The sequence below is a fragment of the Arvicanthis niloticus genome, chromosome 13 (assembly GCF_011762505.2).
Source record: "Arvicanthis niloticus isolate mArvNil1 chromosome 13, mArvNil1.pat.X, whole genome shotgun sequence".
Classification (NCBI taxonomy): Eukaryota; Metazoa; Chordata; class Mammalia; order Rodentia; family Muridae; genus Arvicanthis; species Arvicanthis niloticus.
In genome coordinates this window covers 73,978,459-73,993,468 of record NC_047670.1, presented here as the reverse complement: position 1 = coordinate 73,993,468, position 15,010 = coordinate 73,978,459, and the positions used below count along the sequence as shown (strand labels likewise).

Sequence of the window (15,010 nt, the reverse complement as noted above, 5' to 3'; positions counted from 1 at the left end):
AAAGCAAGATGTTATCAGAGTGTGCTCAGCTGTTGCAGGCTAATGTAATCAAGTCTCTTATCAGGGTATATGGCTCAAGATGGCTGCAAGGATGATAGCCGCCTTCTGTCGGCTCCTACAACCGCCCATTCCTGTTATTGGTTTTGTTTTTCTTTAATATAGATCAGAGAATCTTCACATGTGCAAGGCAAACACTTTACTGAATGTACTTTCTCCTCAGCCACAAGTTTCTCTCTTTCTCTCTGTCTCTTTCTCTGCCCCGTCCCCACCCCCAACCCCCACCCCCCCAAAAAAAACCAGGGTCTCACTATGTAGCCCTGGTTGGCTGGTTGGCTTTGGAACTTGTTATGTAGACTAGGTTGGCCTCATGGTTTGTCACTGAACTCTGAACTAATGAGGGTAAGAAATGATCTGTGCTAGCTCTAGGAGGCTGAGTCCATTCCAAGGTCAGACAACAGTAGTGATAAGAATCTTAGCTTTACCTGTGAATAAAGTACAGACTTCTTGCTTGGCCCTGCTGAATGTGTTAGTGAAAACCCAGACTGAGACAATGTGTTTCTAGTGAAAATGACAGTAGCTATGCCTGGAGCACAGGGTCTTCGTGGGATTACAGGCATGTGCTACCATTTACAGCAGAGTCTCATGTAAGCCCAGACTGCTATCAATCCTACTGTATAGCTAGGGATGAACCTCAAACCCTTCCCCTCCCATGTGCTGGGAATATAGACAGTACTGAGGATCAAGCCCAGGGTTTTATACTTAATAGGCACACTATTTTACCAATAGAACTATATCTATCCTGAGGCCATCAAAGGCTACTGTGAATGAATGTTTACTATCACGTACCAGACTAGCTATACATCTTGTCATTTCATCTTTAAAATAATTCTGTGAAGTGACTTGGAGGGAAAGGGCACTTGCTGCCCAGTTTACCATCCTCAGTTCAATCCCTAGGACCTACATGATGATGAACATGAACCCTCATCCCCAAAAATTGTCATCTGATCTTCCCTCACACATGTGCCATAGCACAGGAGTATATCTTACACACATATACGTACACTAAATAAAAAAATTTTTTAAACATTTTGAGCTGGTTTTATAGGTAAAGGACTTTAATCCCAGCACTCAGACAAAAGCAGATGGATCTCTGGTTTTGAGGTCAGTCTGGTGTACATAATTTCATGACAGCCAAGGGACACATAGGGAGACCCTACCTCAAAAACAACCATAAAACCTTTGTTCAGATAGAGAGATGGCTGAGCACTTCCTGCTGTTCTTCCAGAGGAGCCGACTCTGGAAGAGGTTCCGAGCATCTGTACTGGACAACTTGAAATCTGTTGCACGCACCTCTTTTATGTCCCCTTCGCCCGCGAAAAAGGACACGGAGGCAGTAATCGGGTATCACTACAGACGAGGCTTTACTTCTTGTAACAGTAAAAGCGGAAAAGACCCCAAGCCCGGGAATGGCACTGCTATATATACCCTAGAGTGGCGTGTTCACTTCTGATTGGCTGTTCACTCATCACCCCATATTACGCCCCGGGATGGGCAGTGACTTTGGCGCGCCTTTTGCCTTTTGCCCCTGCGCAGTCAGTTGTTTACAAGTGGGAGGACAGGATGTCCGTGCCATCTTGGCACTGTGGCTCCCAACATCTCCCCCTATCTATATATTTAAGATGGAACAGCCTATTGCCTATCAAGCGCGGCACCAACTCAGTGAGGGAAAGCAGAGGCCTGATCCCCTGTGCAAAATGAGATATTGTAATGGGTTTACTTCCCATACCCATCTCGATGCCTTTTGACGGGGAAAGGGAGCCTCCACCCTGGGGCGCCACCAGGGGAGGTTTCTTGGCATCAAACCTTTGTGCAATCAGGCATACTTTCGGGAAATCTATCCACACTCGTGGAACATTCCCTGTCAAGTACCCACTCGCAAACACCTCTAAATATTCAGGTACCAGTTATTCAGGCAAGGGCTGGCTGGACTTAGACCTCTCATCGACCCAGTGCAATGGGCTGAACCCTTGGGGTGCATCGACTGAGGGTCTCAGTCATCAGCTACTTTCTTGGCCTAGATAGCCAAATTTCAGGGGAGATGCTTGCTCCAAGACTACTAGTGCTTGGGCGATAGCAACCTTGTCACATTTTTGTTGGGCTCTGAGCTTACAAACCAACCATCATGAACACTAATCCACAACATAGGGCTGCACCAAGCAGGCCTATTCCCACCCTTTAAGAAAGGGAGAAAGAAAGAAGGAAAAGGCGGAGGTAGGCCAAGAAGTAAAATCGCCAGGGGTAACAGGGTCCACTCGAGTTCCATCAAGGCTCGAAATCCGGATCCGCAATTGCTGTTGCACCTGGTCCAACTTCCCAGTCCAACTCCTTTTTTAAATAAGCAGAAAGATTATGGCTTTGAATAAATGTATCATTCACAAATCTCAGAGGTGTAATACCTGGGTGTGGGGTTGTTGACACGCAGCTTATTTGAACCACATCCGTGAGCTGCTCCACATGGGCTTGGAGCCAATCAACTCTCTGATTGACCGAAGTCTCTTTTAAGTCTCCATAATGATGTACTGGGATGGGCACAAAGGTAGGCACATGCACAACCAAGGCTAGGTCTAGTGATCCATTCCAGCATTGTGCCAAAAAGCATGTAACATTCTTACAATCCAAGGTATCAGAATTATTCTGAAGGTTGGATAACATAAAGAAAAATGGAGGGTCCACACACACCAACACCGGTTGTGCAGATGTATTCTTAAACACCTTATTAATTTTAATGTTATTTAAATGGCTAGAGATATTAGATCATGTAGCCAAAACATTCTGCACTTCATGAAACACACCATTCAACAAGACAAAGGCAGATATACCCTTTTTTAACATTCTAAATAGTGGCTATAACACATAATTTAATTGTGTTGAAGCAGGGTAAACTCAAGAAAATACACATATGATTTAATTTAGGACTTACATCTATTTGAAAAGATTAAACAGAGGTTTAAATCCTCCTATGGTAAGCTTAAGATGAGGTTTTAGCCAAATAATATCTCTTAACAACTTTTAAAAATCACTAAGAGCAAATCAAGATTAAACGTAAACCATTTTCCTTTTGCATGTACACTCACAAGCCAGAAGATGGCGTTAGATCCCCACCACAAATGGTTGTGAGCTACCATGTGGTTGCTGGGAGTTCAGCCTTTATATTTTAAATTGTAAATCTAGCCTTCTCTCTAGCCCAACTTGTCTCAAATATTAAAAAGACACTGTCTTTGAATCCTTTTTTGGAGTAACAAGTACTCTAAAAATTTTTAAAGCTCGTTATATTGGAGAAATGGCTTGCAGAAAAAATTTCTTTAGAGAAATCCACTAATAAAGTATCACACAATGAATAATATACACTAAAAGATTTAACCTCTTAATTTTTTGTATTAAAGCAACAACAATATTTGTATATATAAAATGTAAAACAGTTAACCATTTTCTGAAGCAATTATTTCTAACAAATATCGCTTCATGGGCTCTTAAAAATTATGAATAAATTTACTATCTGTAAACCTTTCTCCTTTACCAGAAATGTAAAGGGATGGTAAAAAACATCTTTTATATCTATAAAATTCTATAAGCATTCACTGAAATGGCAGCTGGAGTAGGCAAGTTAGGCTGTATAAATCTTAAATTTGAACTTTATTTTGAATTAATTTAATAACCAATCTTCTTTTGTCCAATGAGAATATTGGATAAAAGCCAACCTTATTCTCTAATAATTGTTACATACATTAGAGGAATCCAAGGCATCTCATTTTTAACAACTTTGTATGCAGAGGAATTAAAACAACCTGAACCATACTCTATCAGCAGACACAGCTATACTCATGGAGGGAAGTAGATATAATTTTAATTTCTGCAGCATAATCATAACCTTTAGCCCACAGACTGTTGTAAAGTCTTTGGTTTTTAGATTTATCCCTCCTCTCACAAGAAACAATGAGGACAAAAGACAAATTCCCTTAAGCACATTTCTAGGGCCTGGTCTGAAGACCCAGAACAAAAGGAGCTTTTAACACCCCCCCTCCCTGGCCATGGCTCAGGCCTATCTCGTCCCTGACCTTGGAAAAGGACAGCAGCCCTCTGTAAATTAGCTGCCGCTAGTCCTGCGTTGGTAAGGGTGTCTCCCAAACCGCATTCAGCTGTGGCATTTTCAAAGATCATCTGTTCTATCACTGGCATTGCTTGCTCTAAGCTTGCGGGGCACTCCCCGTGTGCCCGCCACGCTTCCCAAGGCAGACTATCTCCCTCCTCTGTCTGCCTTTTCCGCCACGTTCTCTTGTTCTCGCTCTGCCAGGCTGCAAGCCGCTGTAGGTAGCAGAGCGCAGACGCCTCCCCAAAGATTCTGTCATAAAGGAGGATCCTTTTTTCCTCCGACCTCTCTCCACCCGCCGGTGGAGGTTCCATAAGCTTAAATAGCTCTTTAGTTGCCCTTGTTCCTTTTGAGTACTCTATATCTCCAGGCCCTCTGGCCTGACCTCCAGGCTCCTTGGCCTGATGCCGGCTAACACTAACACGCTCTGGTTCTGATAGCCTGGAGTGGACCAGTCTTGAAACCTCTTGACTTGCCCTAATAGCTGAAAGCAACGCAATCAAGAGGCTAGCTATTGCTGCGGTGGCAATGGGTGAATATCCACCTGCAACGAAGGTTTCTACCCCAAGCATACCTTCCAAAGGTGTACCTCGACTCCTGCAATCTTTTAACCTGCCCCAAAACTTGGGGGGTCTTCCGCAGCACCTTGAAATTCCCGGGTTCTCGGCGCCAGATATTGCGCACACCTCTTTTGTGTCCCCTTCGCCCGCGAAAAAGGACACGGAGGCAGTAATCGGGTATCACTACGGACGAGGCTTTACTTCTTGTAACAGTAAAAGCGGAAAAGACCCCAAGCCTGGGAAAGGCACTGCTATATATACCCTAGAGTGGCGTGTTCACTTCTGATTGGCTGTTCACTCATCACCCCATATTACACCCCAGGATGGGCAGTGACTTTGGCGAGCCTTTTGCCTTTTGCCTTTTGCCTTTTGCCTTTTGCACCTGCGCAGTCAGTTGTTTACAAGTGGGAGGACAGGATGTCCGCGCCATCTTGGCACTGCGGCTCCCAACAGAAATCCAGTTCCAGGGGAATCTGATACATCTGGCTTCCAGGGGCACATAATTAAAAATAACAAATATCTTAAAATAAGTAAAAAATAAAATAGCCATCGATTGATGTTCTGTGGGCATTTGACTTCCTTACGGTCTCTGTTGGCAATATCTGTCTAACTCCAGATTTTAACTCTTATTCACCTTCAAGTGCCTCTGGGTTGAGGAAGGGACTTGGGTAAGAGGCTAATATTAGGGACCACAAAGGCTGTTTCCTGCTTTTGGATCTTCATACACTATGTGGCTAAGAGGATATGACAGGGAACCTTTTGGTCTCTGATATGGTATGGCTTCAAAAACAACAAAACAACTGTCTTGATTGCCCCTTTGAATGCTTTTCAAGAAAACTGAGATCCAGCAGAGCAAGAACAGGTTTCTCTAGACCAGTCAGTTCCCTGATAGTCAGTGAATGCCGTTGTTAGAGTTTCTCTTGCTGTGGGAAGACACTAGAGCCAATAGCAACCTGGGGAGGAAAGGATTTATGTCAGCTTACACTTACACTTCACAGCCCAGCACTGAGGAGAGGCAAGGCAGGAACTCGGGCAGGAAGTGATGCAGAGGCCATGGAGGAGTGCTGCTTACTGGTTCACAGAACCTTATTAAATAAAAATATTGTTTAGTATTTGTGTTTATAAGGACTTTGAATATAAGTTGGAGATTAAATATTAGCACATAGTAATATAGCAGCACTAGCTTGGGAATGAGTATTCACTTATGTAGAGAAAGCAGGTTATAGGTAGCTGAGTCTGTACTCTTAAGTAAGTGGTTGTCTAAAATTTTCATAGAAGATATAACTGCTTCTTTATAGAAGAAAATCATAAAGTTACTTATTCTTAGTCCTCAGAGATAATAAATGCTGTACTGGGGACTTAGTTCTGAGCCAGGGAGACAGCTCGGTAGGTAAGGAAGACCTTTGTTGACCCCCCTCCCCCCAGAGTCCACATAAAGCTGGGCAGGACTTCTGCAATCCCACTTGTTCTTGCAGTGAGATGGAGTAGCTCACAGGCCAGCTGTGTGCACACACCCGCAAACAACAAAGGGACACTGTCTCAAATAAGGTTGTTTCTAACCTCTAAGTGTGCCCTGGCACATGTGCACACATATGCACATGCATCACACATAGACCAAAAAGAAGAGGAGAAACAGTGCAGTCTCCATTCTGTCTCTTCAAGACACACAGTACACATACATGCATGCAGGCAAAACACTCAGACATATAAAATTACATAAGTAAGTCTAAAAAGAAAGAGAACATCTGGCTCTGGATGTTGCACAAAAAATATTTGAGGATGATTCAATCCCCAGCAATAAAACTAAATGACCTGGGGACTGAGGAGCTGGCCCCGTGTTAAGAGGGCTAGCTGCCGGGCTGGAGAGATGGCTCAGAGGTTAAGAGCACTGACTGCTCTTCCATAGGTCCAGAGTTCAATTCCCAGCAATCACATGGTGGTTCACAACTATCTGCAATGAGATCCAATGCCCTCTTCTGGTGTGTCTGAAGAGAACAACAGTGTACTCATATAAATAAATAAAGAGAGAGAGAGAGAGAGAGAGAGAGAGAGAGAGAGAGAGAGAGAGAGAAGCGCTGCCCTTCCAGAAGACCCAGATTTGATTCCCAGCATCTACATGAAACTCAGAACTAACTGTAACTACCGGTCCAAGGGTTCTAATCCATCTCTGGCCTTTTTAGGCACTGCAGGCACATGGTACACTAACATGCAGGCAAAACACACATACATACATACATACATACACACCCCTTTAATTTAAAAAAATAAAATAAACCACCCTTACTCCCCAGGAACTAAATTGAGATGAGAGTCTCTCTTTGTACTAGTGGCTGGCCTCAAATGTTCAATTCTCTGCCTCAGCCCCCCAAGCATGGCACCATATGTATATGCCACCACAGCTGGTTTGTTCTTCCGATGTGAGGAAAATGATATTATTAACACTTCACTTGTGACAGTGTTTCACATGCACTGTCTTTATTATCATTGTTATTTGTGTCTGGGAAACGCTATCTTATTGTGTAGCCATGGCTGGCCTGGAACTCACAGAGATCCAGCCACCCTCTCCTGTGCTCAAATTAAAGGCCTGCCGCACCACACCAGGCCCAATCCATCATTGTTTTGTTTTGATTTATTTTTGCTTTTTTTGAGACAGGGTGTCTTTTTGTAGCCATAGCTAGCCAGGAAATCATTCTAAACCAGGCTGGCCTCAAACTCACAGAGATTCTCCTACCTCTGCCTCCCAAGTGCACCACCACCACCCAGCCAAATCTAACCTTTTCAAATAGGTCTTTTCAAGTGAGTCAGTGGCAGAATATGAAACCAAATAACAGATTTCTGGTTCCTAGTCTTGTGTTTCTATTTTTCCCATTAATATATTAATCAGGACCCCTTCATCAGACTTAACAAACTATATTTAGCATTGGACCTTGGATTTTCTCTGTTACAGATTTATTGCCAAACCCTGTGCACTCCGTGTTGGCATTGAAGACAATGTTCTCCATCAGGTTGAATCCAATGACATCCTTGAGAAGGTGTTCATATCTGTTACTAAGGTAAGTAAATAGGATGAAGGCCACAGGGAAGTTGCTCCATAGGTGAGGAAATAGCATATGTAAGAAAGGTAAGTGTGGGGCTGGAGAGATGGCTCAGTGGTTAAGAGCACCAGCTGCTCTTCCAGAAGTCCTGAGTTTAATTTCCAGCAACCACATGGCGGTTCATAACCATCTGTAATGAGATCTGGCGCCCTCTTCTGGTGAGTCTTAAGACACCTACAGTGTATATACACATACAATAAAAATAAATCTTTTTTAAAAAGATCCTTTAAATTAAAAAAAAAAAAAGTGTGGTGGCTTGAATAGGTATACACCCCCCCCCCCTTCATGTGTTTGAATGCTTGGTTAATGGAGAATAGCACTAATAGGAGGTGTGGCATGTGGCCTTGTTAAAAAAGGCATGCCACTGTATAGGTGGGGTTTGAGGCAGTATGTGCCATGTCTGCCTGCATGGTGCCATGCTTCCCACCACGATGATAATGGACTGAACCTCTGCAACTGTAAGCTAGCCCCAAATAAATGTTGTTCTTTATGAGTTGCCTTGGTCAGGGTGTCTGCTCACAGCAATAAAACCCTAAGACAGAAGTTAATACCAGGGACTGGGGTATTCCTATGATAGGCCTGATCAAGCTTTTGTTTGGAGGTGTGTGGATTTTGGCACTTTGGGAAACAATGGAATGCTTTAAGTGGGGCTAAATGAGCCACATCAGTAAAAGCATGGAAAACAGTGGTGCTGAGGGTGATTTGAACTCTGGGGACCTGGCTCAAGAGGTTTCAGAGGAGAAGAGTTCCAGTATGTTGCCCAGAGATCATTCTTGTGATGTTTGAAAATGTGGCTACTTTTTGTCCTCATCTGAAGAGTCTTCCTAGGCTAAGGAGAAGAGATTTAGATTAATTACATTGACAAAGGAAATCTCAAAACTGCCTAGCATAGACTCTGTCCAGTAGTACACTCTTATGAAGAGTGTTTTGATCAAGCGGAGCAAGCTTAGGAAAAAAAAAAAAGTATGGTTCAAGGATTAAAGGGGCACTAGGAAGTGGAATGTAGCTAAATCCCAAGTTTAAGGATATTAAATGGAATTAAAGGAGTGGTGACCTATAGGCAAGATCCCGCCCAGCTCAGCTTATTGTTTATGCGTTTGCAGGTATTCAAGGGACAGTTATATCATGTTAGGCATTATTATGACCTGATTATCATTTTCATTTGGACATAAGGAAGTGTGATTGTATATCAAAGTGACAAGGGATGGACTGTGAATGCTATTCTCGGTTGTCAACTTGACTATATCTGGAATGAACTACAATCCAGAATTTATAAAGATCTTGTATAAGGAATTAGGGAAAGGTTAGGCCTGGGCGTGGTGGTACATTCCTTTAATCCCAGGAGACAGAGGCAAGCAGACCCCTGAGTTCAAGGCCAGCCTGGTATTAGAGCAAGATCCAAGTAAAGAAAACCTTAGGTCTAGGCCTGATGCTACATACCTTTAATTCCAGCACTCAGGAGACAGGCATGTAGATCTCTGAGTTCAAAGTCAGCCTACAGAGCAAGGTCCAGGACAGCCAAGCCTAGGCAGTGAAGGAGTTGGAAAACAGAAAGCTAGTTATAATGTAATAGAACAAGGGGCATGTTATAGCTCCTGCAAGCAGCAGAACTCAGCAGCTTCAGCCATGTGGCTCTAGCTTTGAGATCGAGTAGCAGAAGGGGCTACTGGGACAATTGATGCTGGTCAGCTGGAGCTAAGAAATTAGCAGTGATTAAGACGAGATCAGCATTGCTGAGGTGAAATCTTCTGGGAAGAGTTTTCTGAGAGCACAAAGATAAGATCTGTCCCAGAGGCAGACCTTGTTGCTGGCAGCCGGAGTTGGTAATATGTAGGAGTCACCCACGTGGACTGGTTTTGAAGGCATGAAGGGGTCATGGAGAGCAGCTGAGGCTTGGCACTGTGAGAAGCCAGGAAAGGCAAAGGTGCAACTTCAGTGGCAGCTGAAATTGAAGCTTGGCACCATGAAGAGAGCCTATGAGAGGCTGTTGGTGAAAGTGCAGCCTAATTAACAGTAGAAGACCCCAGCCTATTGGAGATGCCAGTACCAAGGGATGGTCACCAAGAACAGGTAGCAGCAGTGGAGTGGAGCCAGCTAGAGCCTAGAGTGCTACAGAGGGCAGAGCTGGAGAAGTGACCCAATCCCTTTGGAAGAGCCCAGAAGATCGTGTGTGGATCCCAGACACTGGAACAAGATGCTATTAAGTTGAAGTTGCCTTGGAGACTCCAAGATATTAGAGGTGCCAGAGCCATGGGAAACCTCCTGAGGATAGCTGCTAACATGGTGTGGAATCAGCCCAGGAGAAAGAAGTGTGTTGCAGTCAACAAAGCTAAAAGGAGTTGGATATCAGACATGAAGATGCAGAGTTTGGAGTTTACCCAGCTGGTTTTCAGTTTTGCTTTGGTCCAGTATTTCCTCACTGTACTCTCTTCTTTACTGTTGCGGTTACTGGAGCCCGATGTTGGACGCCAAACTGTTGCAGCCCGTACTGCCCGTTCCGGTCCGAGGGTCAGGGTCTAGCGAGAGAGAGAGAGAGTGGGGATAAAGGGGAAGAGACGCGAAGAATGGAGACAAGACAGAGATTCTGATCAAGTCTCTCTTATTGAGGGGAATTCTGAGCTATTTATAGGCTTTTGCCATGTGCCTTGCAGGTGCGTGGATACCACGTGCCTTGTAGGTGCATGGATACCACGTGCCTTGCAGGTGTTGATATGATGTAAGCCTTACAGGCCTCTATAGCGTGGACAGCACGTGCACCGCAATGCCTTGCAGGCGTGGATAGCACATGCGCCTTATAAGCATGTATGGCGTAGATAGCACGTGGACAGCACGTGAACTGCAATGTCTTGCAGGCGTGACTACCACGTGCACCTTGCAGCTGGGGCCAGTAAACAACACAAAATATGTGGGATATCAGAGTGTGCTTCAGCTGTTGTAGGCTATTGAAAACCAAATCTTTCGTCGGAGTATATGGTTCCAGATGGCTGCAAAGTTGATCTAGCCGCTTTCTGCTAAAGTCGGCTCCCAACACTTTACATTTTGGAACAGTGATGAATATCCTGTCCAGTGATATACTGAATGTATATGATCTGTTTTTTATTTTTATTTTAATAGGGGATTACAGTTAAAAGATTATATGAAGCCGGGCGGTGGTGGCGCACGCCTTTAATCCCAGCACTTGGGAGGCAGAGGCAGGCGGATTTCTGAGTTCGAGCCCTGCCTGGTCTACAGAGTGAGTTCCAGGACGGCCCGGGCTACACAGAGAAACCCTGTCTCAAAAAAACCAAAAAAAAAAAAAAAGACTTTGAACTTTAGACTTTTCAGCATTGCTGAGACTGTGATATACTATGGGGACGTTTGAAGTTGGTCTAAATGCATTTTGAATTATGTTACAGCTATAAGCCTATGGAGGCCAGGGAGTGGAATATGATAGTTTGAGTAGGTATGCCCCCCATAGATTTCTGTTTTTGAATGCTTAGCCCATGGGGGAGTGGCACTAATAGGAGGTGTGGCTTTATTGGAGAAGGTGTAGACATGTTAGAGGAGGTGCAGTGTGTGGTTGTTAGAGGAAGCGCGTTACTGTAGAGGTGGCGTTGAGATGATATACATGCTCAGGCCCTGCCCAGGGTGAGACACAGCAGTCCCCTTCTGGCTGTCTTCAGAGCAAGATGTAGAACCTTTGGCTCCTCCAGCACCATGTCTGCCTGCATGATGTCATGCTTCCCACCATGATGACAATGGACTGAACCTCTGAAACTGTAAGCCAGCCCCAAATAAATGTTGTCTTTTATAAGAGTTACCTTGGTCATGTGTCTCTTCATAGCAATAAAACCTAGCTAGCTAAGACAGTAAGGATAGGACAGTAAGGGGTGACTTCACACCTAGGTGGTCTCTGCTGTCTGTAGAGAAGCTTAGTCTCTTGGGATACCTTTCAGCCAGAATCTCTAAACTGTAACACCTTTAAAATTTACTCTTCTTCAGCATCTACTTCCACTCCTCTCCCTAAACTCACACCATGACTTTTATTCACTTTTTCTTGCTCCAGCTTTTAATCAACATGAGTCTGGCTCTAGTGACCTTCGCATTTTGGGGGTTTTGCTTTGTTTTAACATATATATGAGTGTTTTGCCTGTGTGTTCCCCTTATGCATGCCTGGTGCTGCTGGGGGACAGAAGAGGACATTCAGATCCGGAACCTGAGTTATAGATGGTTGTGAAGTGCCATGTATGGTGTTGGAAGTCGAACTTGGTCACTCTGCAATAGCAACAAGTGTCTTAACCAGTGAGCCATCTCTGCAGTCTGCTTGGGTTTTTTTTGTTGTTTTGTTTTTGGTTTTTGGTTTGTGTGTGTGTTAAATGAAAATGTAATTGACAATGAAAGTGTAAAATGCTAAGTAAAGCTTGGCTGCTTTAGAATTGTCATTCCATTTTAACTGTAAGGGAGTCCCCACCACATACAGAGTTTGACTTCCCTAAACTAACTGTGTGATGTTTTATTTATTTAAGTTAACTAGAATTAAATGGCTGTATTAAAATGATTTGGAGATAAAACATGGAAAGCTATGTAGCACTTGAGCCACTGTGTTTGTCATGCTTTGGCACTCAGCTAGGAAGAGGGATTGATTTCACTGGGGAATGGTGGAGAAGGCATGTTCTAACTCTGGTCATACATGTGCAGTATCCTGATGAGAAAAGGCTGAAGGGCCTATCAAAGCAACTGGACTGGGATGTTCGAAAAATCCAATGCTGGTTTCGCCATCGGAGGAATCAGGACAAGCCTCCAACGCTCACCAAATTCTGTGAAAGCATGTATGTGTCAACGGTAGCAGAGACTGAGAAGGGTGGGCTGCAGCTGTTTTCTTTTGGGAAATCATTTTACTGTTGAGATAATAATGTCTGACTCTAATGCTCAAGATTTAAAAAGCCAAGAGACAATGGAAATGAAGCTTACTTCCTGGTGCTTCTCTTCTCAACGGGGTCTCCTAAGTGAACCAGCACAGCAGTAGGAAAGGATGGAACTGGAAACCTGCTCACATTTGTTCCCCCCACCCCCACCCCCCACCCCCCGTCCTACTTGCCGCTAAGGCAAGATGATTCCATTCTGTTCTTTCTTTGCAAATAGATGAGCTAGGTGTGGTGACACATAGCCTTCAATCCCAGCTTTTGGAGACTGGCATGTGGATCTCCAGTTCAAGGCCAGCCATGGTTACATAGTGAGACCCTGCCTACCTACCTTTTTTTTTTTTTTTTTTTTTTTAAAGTAGCCTGGAGAGAGTTGGCTCAGTAATTAAGTGCTTAAGTAATTAATCTTAATATTCTAAGAGAAAAAGAAAGCTTATTTCCCAGCACCCACATCAGGGGGCTCGTAACAATCCTTGGTAACTCCAGGTCCAGGAGATCTGAAGCCTCTGATGTCCTTGAGCACCTGCCCTCAAGACACCCACACATACATGAGCACTTGAAGCCTGCACTTTAAGAGTTAATGATACGCTGGGCAGTGGTGGCGCACGCCTTTAGTCCCAGCACTTGGGAGGCAGAGGCAGGCGGATTTCTGAGTTCGAGGCCAGCCTGGTCTACAGAGTGAGTTCCAGGACAGCCAGGGCTACACAAAGAAACCCTGTCTTGAAAACCAACCCCCCCCCCAAAAAAAAAAGAGTTAATGATACAATGTATCTGTTTTAAAGCCTGTGAGTGTATCTACCCTGTACATTTATATGGGTAGGTGTGTATACCCCACCCACCCTGACAGAAACAGTACCAGCTTACTCTATATTTACATTTTTGTGGGAAGTTTTCCTTTGCTGAGGAATGTTGTACTTGAAATCAAAGATTTTAATTCTCTAGAAATGGCTATTAGTCACTGTCATGCAGTTTAAAAATTGAGAGCTGTGAAGGGTCTAATAGAAACGTGTATTCATGTAGGACTTTATTTTAAACAAAGTTCAAAGCTGACGCTGGCTCTTTAGCGGTCAGTTGTGTCCCAATATACTGTCTTGATTTTCCCTAGCTTGAGTTTTCCCCCCTTTGGAGTGGACATTTATGTAACTAACCTCTATTCTTTGCTCACCCAGGTGGAGATTCACATTTTATTTATGTATCTTCTGCTACGGAATCCGATTTCTCTGGTCGGTGAGTCTGAATTCTCTCTGTCCTCTCACTGGGTTTTAGTCATGTCAAGATTACAGGTGTGTGCCAGCACCACTCCCAGCAGAGGTCAGTCTTTTCCTTAGGTTTTCTGTTGTCATGCCCAGTGCAGTTTATATGCTAATAATCATCATCTGCCTTGGGTTTCACTTCTCTAACTTCAAGACCCTACTGTTTCCTCTAAATACTCTTAGTAATTAAGTCAGACTAGCACATAATGACTCTACGAGCACTGAAGAAACGACTGCTCTAATGAGAGGAAATGAGGTTGCTGACCACTCACTCATTCTGTGTATTCTGAGATGTGGTGGTCTCTGTGTAGCCCTGGCTGGCCTGGATCTAAGTGATTCACATGCTTCTCCCTCCAAAGCACTGGGATCAAAAGCGTGGGCTACCACACATGCCTCACCTTAATTTTTGAGACAGGTTCTCTCAGTTAAATTCATAGCTCACCTGTCTTTCCCTGCAGCACTGGGGTTGTGTAAAGCCTCTGGTGATCCATGTGGTAGCTGGGCACCCACCTCAGGTCCTCGTGTTCCGAAGGGAAGCACTTTGTCCACTGAGCTCTTTTCTCATCTCCCCAAATTTTGTTTCTAAGACAGACTTTCATTATGAACCCCAGGCTTTCCCTGAACTCATGGCAATCTTCCTGCCTTAGCTTCTCAAGTGCTGGGATTGTAGACAAGACACTATCATGCCTTGCTTGGAAATTTTTGATGACTTCTTTTACCCTTGTACATGTTTTCCTTTAACTGCTATAATTGAGTCTTCAAGGTAGATGAACATTTGATAGACCTAAAGGAAGGAACAGACAACTACATAGTCACAGCCAGAGATGCCATGTTCGTATTGACTAAGTAACTGTACAAAAATGTTACGTTTGTTTGTTTTTGTTTTTTTGAGAAAGGGTTTCTTTATGTAGCCTTGGCTATCTTGGAACTTGCTCTGTAGACCAGAGTAACTCATAGAGATATGCCGGCATCTGCCTCCCAAGTTCTGAGATTAAAGGTGTGTGCCACCACCACACGGTGTGCATCGGTGTTTTGCCTGCTTATATGTCTATGT

The 15,010-nt window shown here is 44.0% G+C and overlaps 2 protein-coding genes across 19 annotated transcripts in view; one reads left to right on the top strand and one right to left on the bottom strand.

Moving 5' to 3' along the window:
* Cox14 (cytochrome c oxidase assembly factor COX14) overlaps nt 1-15,010 on the bottom strand; it is a 46,121-nt gene that overhangs the window by 14,597 nt on the left and 16,514 nt on the right. Inside the window, exons 2-5 of one of the 18 annotated variants that reach the window (XR_013103479.1) lie at nt 10,181-10,318; nt 9,243-9,326; nt 5,697-5,792; nt 2,457-2,579 (exon numbers count right to left, since the gene is read on the bottom strand). Coding sequence is in view for 2 of the 18 variants with exons in the window: in XM_076912077.1 (XP_076768192.1) it covers nt 9,258-9,326; nt 10,181-10,318 (207 nt within the window). In the remaining 16 variants the exon portion in view is untranslated. Of the gene's footprint in view, nt 1-1,397; nt 2,386-2,456; nt 5,793-7,753; nt 7,977-8,061; nt 8,632-9,242; nt 10,319-15,010 lie in introns of those variants that run through there. The other 17 variants (XR_013103482.1, XR_013103472.1, XR_013103481.1 and 14 more) reach the window with 17 other exon arrangements.
* The window catches only part of Cers5 (ceramide synthase 5), a 39,186-nt gene that overhangs the window by 15,344 nt on the left and 8,832 nt on the right, over nt 1-15,010 (top strand). The window contains 3 exon segments of the mRNA XM_034516980.2: nt 7,655-7,760; nt 12,480-12,610; nt 13,873-13,930. Of these exon segments, the coding sequence (XP_034372871.1) occupies nt 7,655-7,760; nt 12,480-12,610; nt 13,873-13,930 (295 nt within the window).